Source organism: Varroa jacobsoni, unplaced genomic scaffold (assembly GCF_002532875.2).
Source record: "Varroa jacobsoni isolate VJ856 unplaced genomic scaffold, vjacob_1.0 scaffold_1379, whole genome shotgun sequence".
NCBI classification, from domain to species: domain Eukaryota; kingdom Metazoa; phylum Arthropoda; class Arachnida; order Mesostigmata; family Varroidae; genus Varroa; species Varroa jacobsoni.
Window position 1 is genome coordinate 55,933 of NW_019214281.1, and position 24,258 is coordinate 80,190.

The following is a 24,258-nucleotide window of genomic DNA, read 5'->3' on the forward strand; positions in this document are numbered from 1 at the left end:
ATATATAATATCGTTACCCACTGTTTACAAAGAAAAGATGCCTGCTGTAAACGTGGACGCGTACTTGTGATAGACAGTTCTTACGGCACTCATATGTGCGCGCCAATATATAGTTATACAATTAAGCTTCTTCTGTCCAGAATCGTTGCGCCTTGTGAAACAAGTTAAGTCACCTGAGCGATAAGTGCAGCATAAATGTCTACACTTTCAAAGATATTATATAGAATAGAATACTTTCATAATAATAGAAGTTGGCTGGCGTCACTGTGGAAAGAGCGGTTGTCGTCGTAGGCGTTGGGCAGGCATACACACAAACAGAGAGTAACACGATTACGGTTTGTTTCAAAATCATAGTGGGCGTACCATGTATCTCTAATTGACACGCTTGTTTCTATCTATATGTATCTATCGAAACGATAGATAACCGGAAAAAACTTCAATAGTCTAAGTAGATAGCCAACAGAGTACAGCTTAGAGTTTATATCTGACCTAGTCAAGCTGATACAGATGTGATAGGTGGGCGACGCCTGAGGCGTTTAGATGAATTTTTTTTATTGCTGCAAAACGGTGGCGATAATTGCCATATAGCCGTCTGATTGATTATTCTATGTTTTGTCGAAGAGATAATGTTCAGCGCCCTGTGACGATTCTCTTACTTTACCCTATAAGTAGCCGAACCGTCAAGTTGCCATGGCCTAGGTCCGCTGTTACCTATTTTTAACAGAGTCTTTTTAACCTTTGCCTTAAAAACGTCCAATCCTTCCTCATCTGATGCATCACACAACTCATCAAATGCAGCTGAAAAGTATCTGCAATATATATATTCGGTGTGCTTATATACAAGTACTACACAGCGTGCGTGTAAATAAAGAAGGCTACCTATTCGGAGAAGTAGTCCAATATGAGTTAAAACGCTCGTGTTTGATGCTTACCGAATTGATTTACATTGCCAACTATCTGCAGTAGCAAAAAGCTAAAAATTCACTGGACCTTTTTCAAGTAAACCACCTACATAAGCTGTTCGACTTAGAAGGTGGATTTAAAGGTGAAAAATTATTAATAGGAACGAATGAAAGAAGTGCCTTTATTTGATCTTAGAAAAGTAACGACGGTGACCCTAGGCCAACATGTAATCTATCATAAAGGCATCGTCAAATTGCGCTATTCGTCCTCCGCTTTAGAACATCTACTACCTCCTAAGGTCGCATGAAGTCATTAAAAGGACAAAAAAAGTGGCCAATGGCCTCTGTGTGATTTTCGGATCCGATCAAAAATTACTCGCGTCTTGTTCTTTACGACACAGCCAGTATGTTTCATAGTTTATAGATTCAGGCAACAGTATTCTGAATCACAGTCTCAGAACCTTTCCCGCAAAAGAACATCAGGACTATTGGACCGCTGAAACATAGATAGGCATTCACACCTTAATCGCGGTAGTACTAACCATTCGTCACTGAGTAGCGGGCCGGTATTAGATTTTAAATTTCCCGGGCTTGGCGTTTCCACAAACCACATCAAGGATAGATGGAGAACTTAACAGTGTTGTTTGATCAATGGAAAAAAGTAAAGTAGTACCTTAAAAAAACAAGAATTTTCATAGTGTAGGTTGAAACAATTTTTCCGCTTAATTTCGATGAAAAAGAGAGTAATTGCGTTTAACCTGCTGTAAAATCTATAATAAACGAAGTTTTAGTTTTATATAAGATAATTATGCTCAAACGTCGTACAGTCCCATTGTGTACTATTTATCATATGCTTTCTTAGGAAGCATACGCCTTGCAAACGTGTCATCACTGCTGACATTGCGTAAGCTAGCGGTTATCATCTTGCGAGCTTTTTTTGACCTTGGAGTTGATCGAGAGAAAAGCAAGGACTACATTTGCTATCTGCTCGTGGAAAGGCCATCGTACGTATGTGAGCAAAACTAGCTATCATGCGGAGCGACACATCTACATAAAACATTTAGTGGAGACAAGGTTACTTGAGCTAGCTACGTGCTCTGTGGAAATTACTATAGGTTGGACACGAGAGAAATTAGTATGATATAGGTGATGAATGTTTTTATTGACCTACTACAGAGTAGAGAATGCCCACGACTGCCGAAACCTATGTTAGAATTCCTTGCAAGGGGGAAAGACTGTCGAACAGATACCTGACACACTGAGAGCAGCGCATGCGGAACTATACGATACATATATTCAAAGTTTTTTTTCTTCTATTTTATAAAGTAGTTTAAATCAGTAAGTCATCGGGCATTGATTGTGTCTCTTTTGCGTTAGAAACACACGCGCTGGTATATAGGGGAGCAAAGTACATGCGGACAACAAAAGGTGTAGTCGACAAAGCGGCGCCGGTCCTTTGGTCCAGAATTTGACCAACAAGTAAAAGGCCGCTCGATCTGCAAGTCTTTTCCTTTTTGCGTCGCCATTGGGCGTGGAAAAGGGAACAGCTCATACGAGGTACAAGTTAGCCATCCGGGCAGGCAAAAGAAAGGGTGCGGCAGTATCTCTCCCAGAAGCTTGATAAATTCATTCATATTTAATGTGCTTACTTTTTGTTTGATTACAACTTAATTTATCAATTTGATGCTTTGGCGTACTGCAATTTTGTTCTATGAGAGATAACAGTTTCACTCTTGCACCTGTTTCCAATAGATTCAACGACTAGTCGAATGTTGTCACACATATCTATCAATAGTAAATAAGTAGTTGGGATCTTTTCCCGCAACCGTGGTTGCCATATTTGTTCATGGCAGGGGGCAACTTTTCGTCGTCGGTCTACAATCATCTCTCCCCTCCCAGTAGCTACTTGGTAGAATTTAGAGCACTGGTATTGTGCTATATATATATATATATATATATATAGTTATCACGCTTTCATGTTCATTGTCGACCATTATCGTAAAACTAAGTATTTTCACATGAAGATACAATCTTAATCCACAGACAGAAGTATTCCGAATGCCTGATATATTCCACAACTAAAAACGAATTGTTTAGCGGTTTATTTATTAAAGCAACGCCGGATTTGCATATGACCTTGACAAAATCGAAGAATAAAATCGGCGTCACAGATTCTTCGCGGCTTCCGGAAAAATTACCCGCCTGTCATGAATATGAAATTGTACGCGCCTTTGTTTTGTTCATCCTGCCATTGATAACAGAAAATGTAGCAATGGAACCCAATGGAAAAAAGGTGAGGATTCGCCCAAAACTATCTATCGTTTGTTGTTGCATGATGGATAATATCACCCAGACACCTCAGTGCCATTATTTCCCTCGTGCCGGTTGTCACGGAGAACGGCTTGAGGTCGCTGGAAAAAGAGTACTGTTCTTCTTATTGACAGTAGATTAGCCATATGCTAATGTTTTGCAGCTTAAATATGGCAAGGCAGTCTTCTCACTCCAGCTTGACTCTACATGTATATATATATATATATTAATTTAGAGATAGAATAGAAAAGTTACCTAAGAAGAATGCGCCGAATATATATTAGTCAGGCTTATTGATCAGAGTTGTTAAGGGACTAATATGTATAAAATGTCTGAGACATTTCGATGAACACTCGAATTTGTTTTGCACTAATCTTTTGTGAACAGATAAGAAACGTTTTCCTTGAAATTTACCATTTCCTACTTCACCATAATTCTATCTTTCTATTCGGTAAAGTGTAATAAATACATACAGCGTCAGTTTCGAGCTGCTTGTTTATTCATTTATGTAAAAATACTATAAATAAAACCACTGTAGCTAAATAAAGTCGGTTTTCTGTGTATAATTTAAATTTTTGCGTTTTTTGAGGAAATGCAATGTAAATAAAACTGTAACTGACAGCGGATGGATAGAATTTTGATCTTGAGTCACTGTTACCGTTCAAAGCAGCTTTCTTTCGTCCATTCGCAAGACGGCAGGAAAAGAAGAGGCTTCAAGACATGAGTCCATGGCAGCTCACGTTCGACGTTACTATGACATTGTGGCATACAGCGTTTTTCAAATGAATACCATGAAAGCGTAACTGGAATAAAGACGCCAGCGCCGCCTGGTGCACTGACAGTTTTTTAGAAGGGACTTACACAATAATTGGAATTAAAATTAGTAGGGGTCGCGGTAACTTCGCAACGCTACCACGTCAAAACGTAGCAGCAACAGTATCATCGAAGTGTCCACTGAAAGCGATATTCTCCTTCTTTTCTTTTGCTGAGTCGCCAGCAGTGCGCTAAGCAGGCACGAAAATTCTTTGGCCACTTCAGAATCCTTGAGACTTTCGTTTTTTCGCTCCCGTCCCAGATCCCCATCACTTTCGTGCTGTCTGTCGACAATGCCTTTGTACACCGGACCTTTGTATTGTTTGAAGTCTTCAGCAGCCGCAGCAGCTTGCACTAAGCGCTCTAGAGTGATGTGTCTTCATCAGCATATCATATATCTAGTTTGTTTACCTTTGATGTGTTGCACGTGTCTTGTGTCTTCCAAGAATAATTCATGTAAAAAATTAGTATTTTACGTACACGGCTGTATATAGGAGACACAAGAGCATACCTACCTGTAACTTTGATGCTCAGGCAACCTTCGATGATCGTCTCAACTTTGCCATACTGGCTATTTGTATATGAGCGTGCGCGAAAAAAAAAAAACATTGGAGTGGCATTCGTTTTATATTGCAGTATGTGAATTTCAGATGAACGACCGAAATACAAAATCGTCCAAGTTGTCAATTGGCTTTCTAGTCGCAGCTTTGCTTTACGAAGCCTTTCTTCGCGATTCTATGAACTTTTCTATCTGAAATCCCCCCACTAACCTATAGGTTGTTGCTTGAGCGTATGTCTGCGTATGATCCGAAGCAACAAATGCGTAATGTACAAATATAACGTACGTCATGGACTGAAGTGAGACCTTCAACGAGCCACATCAGAGATGAATTGATTTCTGATTACCATCGTAGTTTCCTTTGCCTTTTCCTATGGTTGCGATATTTCCAAGTAAATCCTTTTTTCAGTGTGTTAGGGTTGTTCAGATATAATCGGGCAACAAAACAAGAGCGAAACTGAGCGTCACTTCATTTTGGAACAGAGTTGACTGGATACGTATCGCTATTCTGTGTCATCAGCTACCTTTCATACTAGACAAATGTGTGAGTAAAGTAGGTCTGTTAAGCGAAGGAAGTAGACATGCAGCACAATTCTAAACAACAAACGTACATGATGAAAGCACAGAATCGAAATATGTGTCCGTCTCAGACGTTTTTCTAAATTGTCCACCACGTATAATCGTCTATGTATCGCAACGTTTGATGCGAGTAAAAAACTTCATGCTATTCCCGGTGGGAATACCGGAAAATTGCCTAGCAGTCAGCCTACTACTTGGCTATATGCCCTTGTAAGAATATGCGCATCAACGACTATACCTACTACTTGACTAAAATATTTGGATTGAACTAACTAACTTGTTGAAGGAACTTTAAAGTTAGATTGCTATATAACGAACCAATAGGTACGCGTTTAGTTCCTATATCTGTGGCAGTTGGTCTAATTGGTTAAACGAGGTGCAGACTTTCGGGGCTATTGGGTCTCCATTAGAGCGTGAGATTGCAACGGGTTACAGATTAACGCTAGAATAAATATATTTCTCTTCGATTCTATTGTAGAACTCTCAACTTTAGCACAAATTTGACTGCCCATTTGTTTATCTATAAAAAATATATTCACAGTGACTGTATATATGTAAACACGTATAATAAGTAGAATGTGGGATTTGAAATATCTATCCTCACTGCAAGTTCAAAGATATGCCCAACCGTCGGGCAAAATAGAGTATTTAATCAAGTAACACTTCCCGACAGAAAATTTTCCAGCCCCAAACAGCATAATCCACTGCATATATGTAAATAATGTAGTTTAGCTTCGGTATGTTTTTTTAGATGTTTCATTTAGATAACGTTGTCGGACAGTTGCATTTCGGATACTTCAAATTTAATTTCTAAACTATTATTAGGTTACTTCACTTTAGGTTGTGCCTAGCCTTTTATTGTTGTTAAGGCAGGCAGATGAAGAAATACAAAAAAATTTTCTAGGCAGTGATTCAATGGGTGAGGCACTTTGTGCTTAAGTCAGGTTTCAACGTCCGTCATTTTCGTACTGGAATTCCATATATCTTATGTTTTTAAATTCCGATCTGCAAGTTTCAGATTGTGACCGTTGAATCGGACCCCAGCTACAATTCACATGAAACAAAGGTTGGAGAATTCAGACATCGGCACCTACTACTCCTAAATTATTATAGCTGCCCATCATCTAAGCGATCTATACGGAATCTAGACAGTTTTAATTTGTGCAAAATATTAACTGAAAATATAATAACAATAACCATAATTATTAAGGAGAACAATTCTTTGATATGCAAACAAACAAGAAACAACTTTCTGGGTTCTTCCTCGGAAATGTTCAGATAGTTCGGGTTCCCATGGATGTTAGTCCACTGTTCGGTGTGAAACCTCCACCATTGAGGGAAATGGGGGCCGTCAGTAACCACAGCCGGAACCGGTTCTCACGTAGTGTAATCCTATTTAATGTACTCAAATCAGTTGTCAATGTCTCCAAAGGCATCGTCCTCACGAGAATATGAGAGACAGCCTCAAATACAGAAGACCGCATCATCACCAATTGGTAATCACTAAGGCAACTTCTCGAATCGATTTTAGTTGCGTCGGCAACGCTAAAACCTAACTATTTTTCGGTTTTTTTTTCTTTCTACAACAAATTGTGTACCTTATCCATAATGTATCCTTTGTTAAAACACGTGTTAAGATGATTTAAACCATCCAGCTGGCCTGAAGCTGAAGCCATCTAGCTAGAAGTGTCGTACTTAATATCAATCGCACGGCCGAAAACATGCACATTTATATAAACGGCGGGACTTGAACGTTCATAATTCTCTGCCTTTTGATGTGTTCAGCAAATGCTAATTAAACGCCCAGTATTCGAATCGTGAAACCGTGACTACACCGCTCTTGCCTTTGGGCTGCTCGAGTGATGGAATGATTTAAATTATGGAGCTGTTAAGGCGGCCCAGGCATGAAAAGTAAGAAACGTCCAAGTGTTCCGCAAGATATTTCACATCAATGTAACCTGTCCAAGTTACGTATTGTTTCGTGTTTAACCACTGATCACATTCAATATACTGAAGCTTCCTTTGTGTCGTCAACTTACCCCGAGCATCGTGAAGACCGGCATAGGTACAAGCGAAGATGACACCCCAAAGAATATTCGGGTAAAGAAATGGACCGTTCTTCTTATTGCGATCTTCTATTTTCAGACACTTCGCCACACTTACTCAGTTAGAATGATATACTAGTAAAACTACAGAAGGCAAAAAGCTCCGAAAAGGAAAAACAACGCGCTTCGCTGTGCGTGAGTACCTCACTTCGTCCGCCAGACAGCTGGAACGGTAACACTGAGCTGTTAGTCTTCGGCTATTGTAAATGACGGTATCAAGCCAAGAATCATTTTGGAAATAGGTACGTTGTCTTCATGATGAACCTCGCTGTCGTGATAATGAATTCGCACGATCTCACTAGTAGTAGCACCCTCATACACATCGAAACCCAGCCGAAAAGAATAAGGCTGGCTAGTACTAGCTGATCCACTTTGCAGTTATATAGATGTAAGTAAAAGCGGTAAAGCAGCGACCAAGGAATTAGGATAGAACAGATAATCGAAAATACAGAAGTATAATGCGGCTAGAAAGATAACCAGCTATACACACAATGCGTTCCAATATCGTGGGTTCTGTTCTAGTTGTCTATATGCAAGAGAAACAGAGCACTTCCATTAACAACTCTATAGCTCTTGGCACATTTGTTTTTCGGTCATCAGCTTAATCAAAGTGACCCCTATTCACAACAATCGAAAAGACGATTTTCAAAACTAGGGGAAGGGGGAGGGGGGAACTAGGGGGTTAAGTCACTACTTCAGAGCATCTGTCCATAGGTTGTGCACTGCTGGGTTGTATTATGAGCTGAATCGCTTGTTCAATTCGAAGTTAGAGTTGAATGCTTGAGTAACTTTTGCTGACTGTTTACGGTTTGCGCGGTTGATGGCTTACAAAATACGAGGGCGAAAGTGTCGACGTTATTTCATGCGTGCAAAGGGAAAGGGCGTGACCGTCTTTCACTTGCCGAAGGTACCGTTGACTACAAACCGCAGATTTCTAACAGCTCATTCTAATAGCTTAGCTCCAGAATCGAGGTGCTGAATTTCTCTTATCTAGTTGCACGCTTGTTTTGTCCTGGCCAGCGTCCTTGTCGATGCTTTTGTTTCCTTATTAAACAAGAAATTCAAAAGCTACAATACGATGTTAGAAATTCGGTAAGTGAAATTTTCTATAGCACTCTAGACCAACATACTGGTCACCATAATCATAATTATCATCAGAATCATTGTTTGGAGCCAACAAGGGGAGCTGCGTTGGCAGCGAGCTTCTCAGCGGTTGTATGCGGCGCGTGTAAAACTCTGAATCTGTGCCGGTCGGCCAATATGCCAACAGGTTTAGAACTGACGGAACGGGAACAAACAAGGCCAAAAAGAAAGGTATTGTTATTTCTCAACTTCTGGTTGTGGCTAAAATCAGCGGTACCACCTCAACATCGAGAGACAGATCCGTGGGGGCAAACCGATTGTCGCTGCTATTAGACAGTCGTAAGCGATCGAATCTCTTGGGATCAGCCCAAACGAAAAGACTCGGAAAGGCGCACGCACACAGGCGAGCGTCGTGTTATAGTGGCGGCGTAAATGCGCGCAGGCAGTCGTAGCGGAAACAGACTTTGTCTTCTGTTGCGCTGCTGTCATTTTATGTGTGCGTATGACTAAAAATGCGCGAATACGATCTGGCGTTCAGAGAATTTTTCTGCGCGAGCGCTTTTTTTTGCTCTGGACGTTTCACTGGCTGAATAGTTGCTTTTTCTTCTTTCTGTGAAGATGAATTTGCCACTATCTTTGGCCAACGATTTGGCCGCAATAGGTGTGAAGGACAAAGCTAGGAGGTACAATCGCAGCATAAGCAGCCGGACAAAATTATGGTGTAGTGTTGGACAGATCGTGGCCGACCAAAATCTAAGTTGAGTGGAAATTTACTAAATGCTTTTGGAAGGTCTTATCGAGCATCGCATATCACTTTTTAGGTTTCAAGTGTATGTTTACTTGGAAAATTACGTGGCTTTTATCCACTGTCAGTAGACGAAAAGTATTATCAATGATTTCTCAGATTCTTATGTACATACTTATCTCGCTAAATACCACAAAAGTTACTCACCAATGATATATAATGTAATAAAATTAAATTCGAAAGACATCGTTACTATAAATAATGCAGTAAAAAGCAACGATTTAAATGACTTGCGTATACAGTGTGTAAAAATTCACGTAAATTTATTAAAAAAGGCACATTTAAAGAAAACATTGAAAACTATACGTAGATTCAATGAGGCATGTTTGTAGAGGATGAAAATTCTTCACCGAATAATATCGAACTTCAAGGCTCAAGTGAAATGTACATATTTCGATCGATTTTTCTGGATGAGCTTGTCTATAGGAATCGTTCTTGCCGGGTAAATGACTTCTTTAATCTGATATATAATAGGGGCATATACGGATTCCTATTAATCATCCTCTTCGTGTCAAGCAATCTCATCGTAACTGACTTCTTCGGTTCTAGCGAAGGCAAATAATGGTCAGTTTAGAATGGCTTAAATCTCGTCTTAGACTTCTGCCTTTTGTATCATAACTTTTCGTTACTCGTACTAGTTCTGTGTAAAAACTTTATCACTGCAACTGCGGTACAGTAATGCTAGGCTAGAGTGCTCGTCGTTGATTTTATGAAGTACCTAGGCTCTTAATTTTTGAGCCAATCTTATAGAAACATGTTGTTTTCTTTTTATACAGACAGTTTGAGTAATCTAGTTTACGTACGATTAGTAGCACCGGAGCGTAACGCTTATCCTAGATGTGTCAACTCTGAGGCTTAGCCCCGTTGGTTAAGTCCGTCAAGACCAGAAACTCATCAGTTCCCAATTCTTCTTTCAAGGTTTACCCTGAATGAGGTCAGATCTTCGTTCAGCGGTTCTATAAGCTGACAGTGGGAATCGATTTTTCCCTTGAAGATCTCCTTTGCTAGAGTCTCACTCGCCCTCAACAATCTAATTTCATGAGGAATGTAAACTTTTCATTCTGTTTCCTAAAGACGATTTCATTTCTTTGGTTATCTTTTTCTAGTGTCGGTGAGCAGCGTATGCGTCGCCAGTGTACGATAGGCCCTATCTATTTCTGGCCCGCAATGGAGAGAACACAGATGACCGATCGGACTTCGCATAATTTGTAAAGATGGCCTTGAAACGCTTCATGACTCGTCAGGACTTCTGTAGATAGTAACTGTGTTCTATGTTAGGGTTGATGTCTCTATAAAATTAAGTATTACCTTCTATTCTTCTTGCCAAATTCTCAAGACCTGACCCTTTGCGTCTTCCGTCGGACGGTTACAGAACATGCGCCTTTCTTCAGCTCTCAGGTCCTGGAAAATGAATTAAGCCTGTGTTTGTGTTTACCGTGCGGTAGGTTTGGAAAACCTTAAACACAACGATTTGCTAGGCGCTTTCAATTAGCTTCTTGAATGCGACCCCAAAGATTTAGGCAATGTCCAGACAGGTGTCCTGACGAATGCAATTTATCCTCTTCTTTCTTCTCTGTAGGCCATGGATATTTGGCAGTACTCCAGCAATTTTCATGAAAAATCTGGTTGCTATTGTAATGGCTTACTTGATGTGATCCTTTCGTTAAACATGTGAGCACTGTGTGTTATGAGAGGGTACTAAATTACTTTAATATTTAGGAGATTTTAAGAAGGAGATCTTTTGCTTTAGTCGAGCTCACCCCTAAACTTTTCAGTTTTTTGGGAACTTTGCCGTTACTGTCAATACGGATCTATTTTCCGGAAGCTATACTGACTTTTAAACAAACAACCCCTTTCTTCGGCAAAGTTCTTAACCTTCTGCTATAACGTCGATCTTTTTCGCTAGCGTCTTTAGCAGACACAAAGGTCTGTAGGAGCCTTTCCTCTTAGACCTAAAGATAACCATATGATTTTCCATTCTGATGGGATTCGGCCTAAGCTGAGAATCTGCGTGGCAACTAGCGATCGTGCAAGGGAAATCCTTAAGAAGAGTCCTTGTAACTGCGAATAAGGTCGCGTCCGGGCCCGGCATTTTACTTAACACGCTCGTTCGCCTTCAATACCTTTTCCCTCGTAATAAGTGATCTCTTTTTCAGGGTTCGGACAACCACCTTAGCACCCCCTACCCTTTCTTTTCTTCTGGCAGAGTGTACTGTTTATCCTGCCTGCTTTCTCATTTGCGAGCTGATGATAGTGATGCCGTGAGTCTTCCTGTACTTCATGAAAAAAATTTTTCTCCAACACTTATCCTGAAGTGTTTCCCAAATAGACTATATAAAGAAAATCGAAAATCCGTTGAAGCTCATATGAACCGTTCAATTGGTAATTGATATTGTTCTCACCAAAAGGGCTGTTAATTTTTGTATAAAAAATCCAGAAGTGTCAAAAATAGCTTTTTGAACATTTCGATATGGCAAACATTTTTTTTTCAACCAAAACAAAAAACAAAACTTTTGCATTTATGTTTCTTTTATTTTTTTAAATATGCATCATACTGTAAATCTTCATGTTTGTGTTATGGAGATCTTCCCTGGATGTTTCAGAAGCTGAAGGTTAGCAATAACATAGATCGCCAATTTCAGGCAAAAGCCAAGTCCTTAATCCTGTCGAGGGATTATGTATACATATACATAGGTATACACAACTTTTCGTTGTGACGAGCGTGCGTTTATCTGCTTTTAGCTGAAAGCAAAAACTGCTTCTTTCTAATAGAAAAAAAAACAAACTTGTCATAGTAATAGAATAACTCTGCGTCATTTTCTGTTACTCACTCTTGCAACTCTTATTCAATCCTTCTATGCTGGACAAACTTACGCTCCAACTAGATGACCTACGTTATTGCCGACTTTTGGCTTCTGAAAAATTCAGCGAAAACTTTTATCAACAAAACCGGAAAATCCTCAGGGAGTAGACTTAGAGGGCTCATAAATTATAAAAAAAAAAAAACATTTTGATATACTTAGATTAACGGCGAAATGAACTGTCGTTTTAGCGACTAGAATATCAGTTAGCTATTGGGGCTCCCAAACTAGCTCCAACAATTAATCTCTTTGAAAATCTTTCGCTTTTTGAATTACCGGTTTCCTCCCAACCTAAAATTTTATCCGGTTCGATCTTTTTGTATTTCAATAATAAATCATTCATTACATTACCTGACATTACATGGCGGCTTCAAGTTATAATTGGCTAACCTGCACGAGTCAGCATCTTTCAGTTGTACTACCTGTCTTCTGGCAGTGTACCTACGGAGCACCTATTCCAGGCTATAATAACAACCTATTCCTTAATTAACATTGCTGCATATATCCTGCTTTTATCTCCATTAGCCAACTGGCAATATACTAGATACTCAAACTGCACGCAGTAGTTCCCACTAGAAATTGCCATAGTTTGAGGACTATGTGCGAAAATCGCGATGCGATCAGCTTTTATTTTTTGCGTCAGCGTTGCGTTGCGACATTTGCGTCAGATCAGTTTACTTTAATTCGTTAATCTCTATGAGATTTTCCCCGGACAATCCGGCTAAATGCCTAGATAATTACCGCGTACAGGAAAAAACCTGAAAGCACTGCCGTGATCTATATTGCTAGAGAATGTATAAGCAGTGCGTCTTCTCATAGTATTCGTTAGGTTCTAATTACTAGTTTCAACTCTGGAAATCTCGTTCGTTCCTATATAGCTCTCCGTAGATGTATGCTATTGAAGTGCATGGAATTGCTAGCAAAAAAAATGGACGACCCAAGGCACGTTAGTACAGCGCCTATATATGTAGGGTTCAAGGTAGGGCTTAGCTGTCGCACAGTAACTCCGTCGAGCCGTTGTACGGTTATAAATATAGCAACCAACCTCATCCATAGATCCTAATGGACAATTAACTGATAATTAACTACAAACTTTAAATACATCATTTCTGAATAATAAAAAGCTTCGCTTATTATTTCGATTATACTTCTCTTAGATAAAGTTTTCACAAAGAAAGCTTTTTATTTAGGACGGTTTGCTATTGGGTAATGGATGCTTCCGGCGCCCTCCGAACGTTAATGGTGACTAAGTCTGAGTTGGGATCAACGCGTTATACAAAAGTGCTTAAGGACATAAGTAATTATTGAATGTAATAAGTACAATACAGTAAGTAAATAACACAGTACTGGTTTGATTACTGCGAGTGGAATACTGCCTATACGCACGATGGATTCCCTACCCAAAAAAAAGATACTAACCTGCTCTAGAGGGAAGTAAAGACTTATCTCTCTCTACTTATTATAGTTTCAATTTTCTAAAGCGGTATGTTCTTGTAAAGGGTGTTTGCCAGTTGTCGACATAGTCAGCTTCCCGAACAGTCTTGTCCATTTATTTTCACTAGCCCATGCGGGGCAACTGTTACAACGTTGTACAATTAAATTTATTGAGTTGTTAATCTCGTCCACTTTGTACTACTGTTTGGCTAGATCGGAATCGTGACCGATAGAAAAACTAGAAAGCTTGTGAAGATATAGTTTTTATGATACGAATTTGGTGCCTACTACCGCAATTTTTCCTGGAATGAAAAATAGGCTCATCAGGACGGCAAATAGCGCGTCGCTTTTGTACATTCGATATAGTAACCGCCTGTACATTGGTTATAGTTTTTTAGCATGTCCTATTCTACTCCAAAGGGGTACTTATTGGTTCGATTCACGGCCTTCGCTTTTCACTGAATGAATGAATGAATCGAACCTTTTTAGTGCCGAGCTTCCATTGGACGGCCGCTATCCTTTGTTTCCCGCAAGCATACACGTTAACCTGCATTATGCATTCTATATAAGTCTACGTTTCATTGTATACAGCAAACAGAAACATTGGCCATAGATTTCAGATTTGATCAAATGCGTCATGTGCGGCTTTTTTCGCTGAGCGCGCCTGCCTCTGATTTTCAGAGCAAGGCGCAGGTAGTTCACAATGACCAGAACCGCGGGGTGGTTACCCTGAAACCTCCTGCTCCCGACTCGACTACTACTAGAACGTACAACAGATTAAGTCAACCGAGCCGATTGACGCCACAGCGCTAACGTCCACGTTTCCTAGTCCCGTCAAAAGTCATTTTCAACTAGTTGAAAACGTCATTTACTCGATCGAGAAATGACAAACCCGAAGATGCAGCACTGCCTTGTATTACCCGCCGTTTCATTGCAATAGCGATGCGAAATATAACTGTTCAATAGATTATTCCGCATTCGACAAAACGAATGTTATTGGAAATTCAGGTATGATTTCTAGCGCATCATGAGGTATCGCCATAGTAAAATTATATGAATCGCATTGTTTCAAAGGAGCCGCGGCGAACGGGTTCGTTTCTTAGGCCTTTTGTGCTGCAGTACTCGAACGTACACACTGACTAATTTTCCCAGTACGTAACGAAATTTCCAGCATTCAGTACTTGTGTTTGACTAGAGAAGAGACGTAGTTTATCAATGTAAAGCAGATAAAAGATTTTTCAGCTGGTCTTAAACTTCCAGCTGATCTTGGGGACACGTTGTGGTCTAGGTTCGAAGCCGGGCGTACACAGCCGGGTCATTTTGCGCTTGTGCTGGCAGAGGCCAGCCAACCGTTTGTCTGGTAGAATGCCTAGCAGCGATACCGGACGTAAAACATAGAGATCTTACACCTGATTGCTATACAGGATCTTCGGTTATGCGAAAAGATACGCAGTTACTTTGCTTTGCGTCTGTTATGAGGTATACTCGATTATTAAGAAACGCACAAGTTAAAACCATTGTTGAAAAGCACCATCGAATATCACCAACGGTAGCCTATTGGTAGGATATTCGCTGTTAGACGTTTTTCAAATAGGTGCTGTATTTTTTACTACTATATTTCATCTATATACTTCAAGTGACCTCGAAGGAGAGTGTAAACAATCGCTATCAGCGACATGAATAGTAGCAAGTTTTTGTTGTTCCAGGATGCCTTCGTATAGTAGATGATTTATGTTATGTTGTTGCAATGATGCTAAAGCTATCCGGAACTTCCCGTATTTCGCTATGAACTGTTTATCGATACATGAAGATGACTGCTGAAACGGCATTGGAAAGGACTGAAAACGAACTCCGTCCGTGTTTTCCAGCAGAGGAACGTGAAAAATGAGCCTTGGGTATTGTGGCGCCAGCGACCAGGCATGGTACACGTTAAGCGAGTTTTCCTTTGCCTGACAGTACCAAATTTTGGGGTGCTTTGTCGTATTACTGTAATTTCAATACATCAATTCTGGGATATCCTTTTGGAAATGGTGCGTAGGTAAGAAAAAAATTGACATCATAAGTCGCTTACTTACTTCTGTAATTTATGAATTTTTCGGCACATATTCATCAACTTAGTTATTGTGTAATGATAAACAACCTGGCTCGTAGGATTTTATTTTACCATGAAGTTAATAAAAAGACTATACGAAAAATTATTGCACCTCAAGCACTGGTCACACGTACAGCACACGATTCAACTTTATTTGGCAGTTTTAAAAAAATTAATGTCATCTTAAATCGGATCGAAGAATTATATGTGAAATCAAACTGCATCAGGAAACTTGTATACTAAAATTAAAAAAGTAACGAGCTGATTTCTGCATCGGTCCCTCTCTTCCTTCCAGATTTCCTTCGTAAGGAAACGCTTGCTAATCGAAAGACTTCTTCGAATCCTTGTAGCAGCTAGTCTGCGGCATTTTCTAAAAGGAGTAACATGAGACAAAGCTCAATTCGAATATTCTTTTCTTTCGTCGATTACTTATGAAAGTCATGAGGATTACGTCATACTTAGAGGCCATCGGAGTGCGTTTCACACCCGTTTGCCTTATCGTTAAGTATGACTTGTATATAGATGTGGAAGTAAGCTCGGCCTTCGTCGTGCGAATGTGGTCAAACCACCGTTATGTGGGAACGAGTTGCGTAAACTGTAAAAACCATCACTCGAGATACCTCGGCTTGTAGTAAGTTGTCGTGTCGAAACGAAATAGAAATCTCTGTGAACAAAAAAGAGCAGTGCTTAATTAAGAGAATCAAATGGGAAGCAGATAAAGACAGCAGAAGATCTACAGCTTTCGTTCAGAACATCCTCACAAAGCATCTTCAATATTTTAACGCTATTATGGCCATAATCATCCCTTCCGGTGCACACATTCACTGCAGGCTTATTTGTAAACTACATCTCGAAACGCGATTTCTTTTGTTCCGTGCCTTTTTTCGGTCTATATCTTAATCGCTAGTAAGCGTGCTAAGGGCTGATTCTATTTGAAGGAGAAAAAGACGGCTCTGGTTGCCAGACCAGGGTCGTGGTCCTACGTATATTGCTATTTCGAAATTGGGCAAGGTTTCGTTCTGTATGGCGCGTGATTTGGGTAAGATCCGTTGCTTGCCTGAGTTGCCTCTGCGCTCGTCAATGTCTGTAGCAGACGTATATTTAGATAACGACAGTACTTAAATATAGTATAAAATGCATGAAGGCCACTCTTTGGTTACTCCGTAGACACTCGTCTGTAGGGGGTGATAGTCGTTGTTTGTTTACCCATCATACATCGCAGTTTGTTATGTAGTGAGACTAGTATGTGGCGGCAATTCGAAGACAATATGAGTACATTACCGAGTACGAAGTTCCAAAACTACGATTATTATTGTTAAAACCTACTGCTACTGTGACTGCTGCCGTCTCCTGCTCGTATCAGGATAAAGCACAGCAGTAAGCATTGGAGTTTATGGAGATTTTTTTTTATCTATGTTCACCAGATGCTATTCATGTTTCAGGAATAGTTCTGAAAACTTGTGTGGTAGGCTGTATTTGGCTTCGTTAAAAATGGAACTCGGAAATATCCGGTTTTAATTTTTCCATAAACACGACTATATATAGGAAACCTTGCTATCTTCCAGCGCGTTTATTCAACACTATCATGATTACTGTTCTGGTTAGGGTTCCGTCGTTCGAGACGCATCAGAAAATCAGGAAAGTGGAGCTGAAGACTTCTTGAGGCAGATGGCAGATTGTGAAGTGGCTTTAATACTGACTGGAAACCGGTTTTTAATTATGCAGAGCGCACAAACGAGAGACGTCGAAATAATTAGCGCATTAAATAAAAATTGCCTCTATATCCCGTCCGATCAAACTTGTGGGCATCGTTTAACTAACTGGTTGCTGATTTCAACCGCTTGGTACTTTAGATGATGAAGTAAGGCCTTTGAGTGCGTAACGCTCAAGAATCAAACACCTATTATCAATTAGAATGGAGCGCAAACGAGCTTAGAACACAAGTATAATGCGACAGGTGGCGCACAAAAAGAAGCCACGGGCATCTGATTAAAAAGCCGCCATCGACTTTCAGGCTACAATAAGCAAATTTAGCGAATTTCGAAACTTCTGGACTAGTTGGACTACAGTGGTGATTAAATAGCATAATACGCTTGTCGTTTTATGACGTGCGTGTTATTAAGTCAGTTAGTTGTATTTTTAGAAAAAATTCCCAGTAATCAAAATTCGAAATTAATCCTAAACCTAGCTATCCTAACTTCATGATGCTGTCAACGAATACAGTGTACCTGTGACTTAAGTTGGATGTATAATATCCTGCAAAAATATTACTTCGTTGGTGAAGAAGACAAAGCGAAATTTGGATCGAGGCAATCCAAGGAAATCCAAGTAGACTCGACTAACTTAGAAATGATTGTTGGTCCAACGGACAGGTCGAATTTTAACTATTCCAATCAACCGATAGTTAATTCTAGACGAACTTCTGCCAAGTGTATTACTAGCAAGGCCCATTAAGTAAGCTTTAAAAACAATCTCGATATAATAACACACTGCACTGTGTCTATAATGTATTCATCTATGACAAAATTCGTTACGACCAATTCGATTAGAGATGAACATGACGATATCTCTTTTTGGAAACCAATTGCGACCGAAAGCTAGAAGTTCTTAGCAGTTTGTGTTATATTCTATCAAAATGAAAAAGAAATCGCTGTTTAGCTAGAAAAAGAAATTTAGACATAGTACCGCTATGAAAGATCAACGTGTCAACGACGCATAAATATGTTCGAATTTTTCCAGCAATTCAAATAATCGCTTTGTCTCTATCTCTCTAATGATAGCCATCATCAGACACTTTATTTCGTCCACAGTCCAATTCCCGCGTCGCCTCCTTTCTGTCTTCGCTCAACTATATACTTCGCTCGATTAAAACAACTTTGCCCCCTAATTTAGCCTTCGCCGCAATGTATCTTAGCACACAGCCACTCCTCATCTACTTACAACTGCCGTCCTGCTTCGCAAGTGCCGCATGAACAACGGTGCGACGCGGAAACAAGTGATGTGGGGTCTATCCACGATAGCGCTGATAACGCCAGCAGCGGCAGCACTGCATCGCTCGGACTGGGGTGCCGCGAAGCGCTTTTTCGCTCCTTCATACGTCGGCCAGTCGGCCGTTTTCGTACCACCCCCATTAGAGAAATATCGCTCGCAGTTTGAGTGGGCTGATAAGCGGCGACAAGATAAGGCGACTCTCCCTTCGCCACGTCGTCTCATTCACCCCCCATCGTTTCAGGTTCACAACACTTTCTATTCAAATGTTTTCCCATTTTCGTTTATTCAGTGGCCGTGGGAAGAATAGCGAGGGTCAGACGAATCCCGGACACCTCCGCAATTGTTGAGACTGGGTCGGGAAGCGACCTCCGACGACGACGACGACGACGACGGCGGTAGCGGCAGTCGCGACAGCAGTGAGAGACTGTCTGTCGATTACTTCGTTCACTCGCCCAAGCGCGATATTAGGAAAGTCGCGAGAAGGATACGTTGGGCCGCTGTCGAATAATGTCGACCATCGTATGCGAACTTGTATTAGTAAGGAAGTAATAAAGAGCGCTATAAATAACTGTCCCTTGTAGCTTGTGTACCCGCAATTTGACTGAGGGCAGGTTTTCTATTAATATGCTACAACAATTAGACTGATTTGATGATTTTGAAAATGCAGCTAAGGTTTGTTACACGGTTGGTGTTTGTCCTGCGATGAGCTTAAACAACAACTTTGCTATATTGAGGTATACCTCGCCACTCTAAAAAAGATAGTCTTGATTCGGTGAGGTCGGCCGGTTTAGGAAGTCGATTAGTCAACTGAAGGGACCGCACCGACAACAACAACTCTATCAATTCACTCAGTACTTTTTCTGTCGGTAAGCGACAGAATCTGTTATCGCTAGAAAACTACGCCAGATCTATATGTGATGCAAGTTATAAATAATATGATCGCCTCATCCACGTCGTCCATGATCGAGTGACACAAAAATTACATCTTTTAGCAAGTTAATGTAACTTTATCCCAATCGTAAAGAGATCTCAACTACTATTAAGAACCCATTAATCTTCAGCTATTGCATTCTTTTGACCCCGTTTCTTGCTGATTTCGGCCAATGAAAGCTTTTTGTTTCCGAAGAAATTACTACATTAAAATTCGAGTTAAAGACATCTTTTTATCCAATTATCGATATTTCCTGTAGCCATTTAATATAACAGTAGCGCGCGACAGTTCCGTCTTATCTCAAAAATAACTGGGAAGCAAGCTAATCAGGAGATGGTGTACAACTACACAATTATACCACTACTTTTATGTATACGTCTACGACATGCACTCACCGAAGCATAGCGCTACGAATCCGCAAGTTACGAACAGAGTTGACCGTCTTAATTCTCGGTTGGATCGGAACCATGCGAAACAGTAAACGATAAAGCAGGCGGTAGAGTGTTAGGTAAGATTGTCTTGCGCCTTGGCTCTTTGTGCTGTTGTGTTCGAGTATACAAAGAAGCAGGCAGCCGTTTGTACTGCATCCGAGAAGGACTTGAGACCCGTCGACCTGCCCCAGGCAGCAAACGTGCTCGCACGCTTCTCGAGCCCAACAACTCGATAGCCTTGGTAGCTTGGCAGCAGACATATGCTCTCTTTAAGCACAGCCTGTTAGACCTGGTCACGCCCTACCTATTAGGATGGTGACTAGGAGGACGACGGACGACCAGCATGAGCATTCTTTTTCAGGGCCTGCCGACACGCTCGGGATGCCCTATCGAGCTACCCCGCTCACAGTCTCCTCAGTAGAGGGAAAATGCGCAGGAAAACTACGATATATTCCGTAATTACATTTCTTCATACTACGTATTAGGAATGCACAACGATTTTTTTATGGTAAAGCTACCTCATAAGGAAGAGCTAGGAAGTAAAATTGTCGTAGTAACTATTTTGTTGTTATTTTGCGTTCCGCAGTTGTGAAAATTTCGCGGTTCTTTTGTGCAGAAGCGCAAAGTGTCTAGGCCCGGCTCAGGCGATATCAGGAGATTTTGGTGTCACTAGGCGTGCTAGGGGCCTGCAGATTATGTCGCACAGCACGGCTTCTTCGGTAAATACTGCGTTCCTTAATACTGACGGTCGAGACAAAATACACGAAAGCAGACTGTGAGAATACGTTACAGGGATACCGCTGGAAACATTTGTGGAACTATATCATAGAGCCTTTTAAAAATCCATGGAAATTAATGATTCTACACCATGTGTGGACCACCAAGAAGGGGTCCTATGAAAAGGTCAATAAATCGAATTCCTATACAGCAGAATAATATTGTTCTTTCAGGGTGTTCGTAAAGTATAGTAAGTGTCGAGATGAGTACAAAAATAGGTAACATTATTCTCCTTTGATTTGATGTGGACTTTTCGTTGCCAACGAATATCTCTATTACCGTTATGGTGGAAGACAGCCATAAGTGACAATTCTGAAACAGCATGTCTTATTCCGTCCGCAGTTATATCCTGAAGAGATTTACTCGATGAAAGACCGCACTGAGTCCTATCCTTAACGAAAAATTGTTAAATTGCATTAATAAGCCTATAACATCGATGAACGTCATAATAATAGCTTTTTGGCTTACTCAGTTTAAGATAATTCAAGCATCGCATCTGTTATGAACTTTTCTTTTCATTTTTATGTTAATGAAGTCGTTCACTGTAGTTTCTAGACGCCACTTGGTAGCGGCATGGGTTAATTTATTGAATAATTTAGATAACAATGGCGCCCGAAACAAATGCTTCATGCCTGCCCCAGTGAGCTCGCCTCAGCTCAGCTGATTTCCTAGTCTTCGACGTTTATTCTTCGTCTCGTCTTGTGATCTTGTTTGAAGTCATTTAAAAGCTTGTACTTGTTAGGGATAGCGACGAGTAGGGCTGAGGACCAACTGGGGCACGACTAAAACGACAGGTTTGGTAAAAGCCCAAAGATCCTTTCTACTTGATATGCTGAGATGTTGTACAAACAGCGTCTGGGTAATGCCAGCCTTAATTTGCATACAATCCGCTCGTTACACTACATTGACCGGCTAAACTTGATAAAGCTCTCGGTTAAAAAGGTGAAACAGGCCGTTTGACTGCTTGAGAGCCGTTATTGTCGATTTTACTCAACAACTTTTCGGTTCTGCACACAAGGGTCAGCCAAAAGGGGCGCCGATAACACTTGTTACCTGTATTTTGCACAACAACAGATCAGTGCATCATCATTAATGGTGGCCTGATGAAAACTAGGCCAATGTGTTGTATTAACGTACCTATATAAGCTGTCATCATTAACCAGGTGGGTGATGGGACGGAGACCCAGTGTAGGATAGGCTAAATTCGAGATTCTAGCATTCACTCAGTATCTCATGTATTATTCCCATATCAGTTTCTATAGGTCGGCTAAATAGTAAAATTATTTTTTTCGAGTTCTCGTTTGGAGCTGCAGTAACTCTTTAGATGTCGTCTCCACCCATAGGACGTCACTATAATAGGATTCATAGCGTCTTTCCAGCTCTATCGCCTAAGCTCCCGTTCAACAGCCGGCGACGTTGAATGGGCAAGTTAGCGTATGCTCGTAGAAGTCTGGTGCTAATTAGACGTCCATTCATTCAGCTCTTTAACAGACAGCGCGGGACCAGATCCTGAGAGGCTGAATAGGAATCAGCTGGATGAGCGCCGAGGACAACCTCTATATGTAAATAGAAAGGAGAAGGGGTCATTAAGCTCAGCAAATGCTGCTAACTGGATTAGTTTCAGCGTCGAACTATTGTACATCGCCAGTTCTGACAGTTTTAAGGTACAGAAATCGTTTGCTCTCGTGTGTTTCTTGACAAACGGAAAGCCAAAAATAGGAGTGGCCATGTTGACTTTAATTCTGCTTGATAGCTGGGTGTTTTGGTACGTTATTACGACGATATAACTCTCCTTGTTTCAAAATGTTTGTCAAGTTGCTCAAAAGAACATTTGATGCGATGAATAGTTGACTATCTTGATGACATACTTGATGCCATGAGAAATTGCTATTATGTTGCCATAATAACCATATTTCTTTATAGATTTTTTCTTTAATTCTCAGAAAGACTCTATCTTTTATAAGTTCCAAAATGTAATCAAACATGTGCTGCATTAAATATTATCTATTACATGTACAGAATAATTTGCCTAAAAACATGTGTACATATTTCCTAGTATAATAGATTTATAATTGAGTAGAGAATAATTATGGCCTTTGCCTACTGATATGAAGAATGGTCCACCAGAGGCAATAGCCTGTTTCCGAATAGCAAATAATTCGGGATGAAGTAACAGAATAATCTGGGTTCTGATATATAAATATATATATATATATACACACACAGGGCAAACTAAGTCTTCTCGCAGTTTAAAGAAACCTTGCTGACAATTGGGGAGCCTGCATTTTAAGGTTAGGTTAAAGATGCGCAGAATATATTATAGGAATTATTAAGATGGTGTCAAGCTGTTTCAATTTGCTCCTTATTACAATCACATCTTTTTCAGTATTATCATACGTGACACGGAGACTTCCCAGCTGTCACGGGACTTTTGGCCCCATTATATATATCAACGCTGAATAAATGATAGTTTTTCTATCTATAGTTGCATGGTCGATTATGGGTAATGACAGCGATGGAATTCGAGCCCCCGTCCCGAACGTCTCTGATGCTTTAGACACCGAAGTTACTATAGAATACGAGATACAATTAATTACATTAGTCGTTACAGATTAACAGGCTTAGTAGGGCTGATCTTTTTACATATAATACGCATCGATAGTTTTTTCCCTTGTGGACGTCGTGAATAGTCATTGACTAATGGGATTAACCTCCTAAACTCTTCCTAAAGTTAAGTAACTTTCCCGTTCGGTGCGATAAAAATCAGCGGCCAGATCTCAAGCGTCAGTCGAACCAGGTACTCATTCGTACTCATTTACAGTAGACTAGGACTTTTTTGTGTACGTTCTATACGAGGCTATCGCCTGCCTATTACCACCCGGAGGCGATGCGATTTGTGGACATACTCGACGAGCCAACTGATATGATGACGAAGCGCATCTTAGGCGCATTCGAGGTTTTCCTACTCTATTATTTTGTGACCTATCCGGTAATACGTCAGGTATTAAAAAATTAATTTCGCTGACGAGGCCGTATACGGCCTTGTGTGGCAGATTCAGTCCGCCGTACTCCGTACGACTCATAGACTGCAGGAAGGGATTCTTTTTCCAGACTTTCTGTACACATTGACCTATATTATATGGACAACGTTATTGTACGGTGAACTTCGTCACGGTGGATTCGTTCTGATATGTGCGACTAACGTATGTCAAATCTGTAAATTAATGTTGAGAGAAAAAGCATAGAAATAAAAAGAAAGAAGAGGTTTTCTGGGATCTAAGCAGCCCACTCGCGCGAGTTCCACCGACCGTTTGTTGAGGGGAATGGAACTTCTCTTAGGGCCGGCTACAGCTCGTAGCTGCCCGTCGTAACCTATCGTTCGTGCACAAGCAGACCGACGAGCACAAATAATGAGAATTTCGCTGTTGAATTAATAGGGACCGTAACTCCACTACGAGGCACGAAGCCCTGGGAAAACGAAAGCCGCAACTATTAAAAAGGCAAATTCTGTTATAAACTTATGTGTTCGGAGTAACGGGTATAATTTTTTTCCTCAGCTTCACTAAGAACTTGAAGAAGTGGATA

General features: G+C 40.6%; 2 protein-coding genes across 10 annotated transcripts in view; one reads left to right on the forward strand and one right to left on the reverse strand.

Annotated features, from left to right (window-relative positions):
* Nucleotides 1-7,301, reverse strand: part of LOC111269337 (sodium-dependent proline transporter) — a 46,086-nt gene extending 38,785 nt beyond the window's left edge. For all 3 annotated transcript variants that reach the window (XM_022848837.1, XM_086972052.1, XM_022848836.1), the window contains exon 1: nt 7,203-7,301. In XM_022848837.1, the coding sequence (XP_022704572.1) occupies nt 7,203-7,226 (24 nt within the window). In that variant the 5' untranslated portion in view covers nt 7,227-7,301. The remainder of the gene's footprint in view (nt 1-7,202) is intronic.
* The window catches only part of LOC111269339 (uncharacterized), a 72,568-nt gene that overhangs the window by 40,332 nt on the left and 7,978 nt on the right, over nt 1-24,258 (forward strand). For 2 of the 7 annotated variants that reach the window (XM_022848843.2, XM_086972054.1), the window contains exons 1-3: nt 8,236-8,360; nt 10,263-10,364; nt 20,483-20,615. In XM_022848843.2, coding sequence (XP_022704578.2) covers nt 8,347-8,360; nt 10,263-10,364; nt 20,483-20,615 — 249 coding nt within the window. In that variant the 5' untranslated portion in view covers nt 8,236-8,346. The other 5 variants (XR_002685727.2, XR_015314550.1, XM_086972055.1 and 2 more) reach the window with 5 other exon arrangements.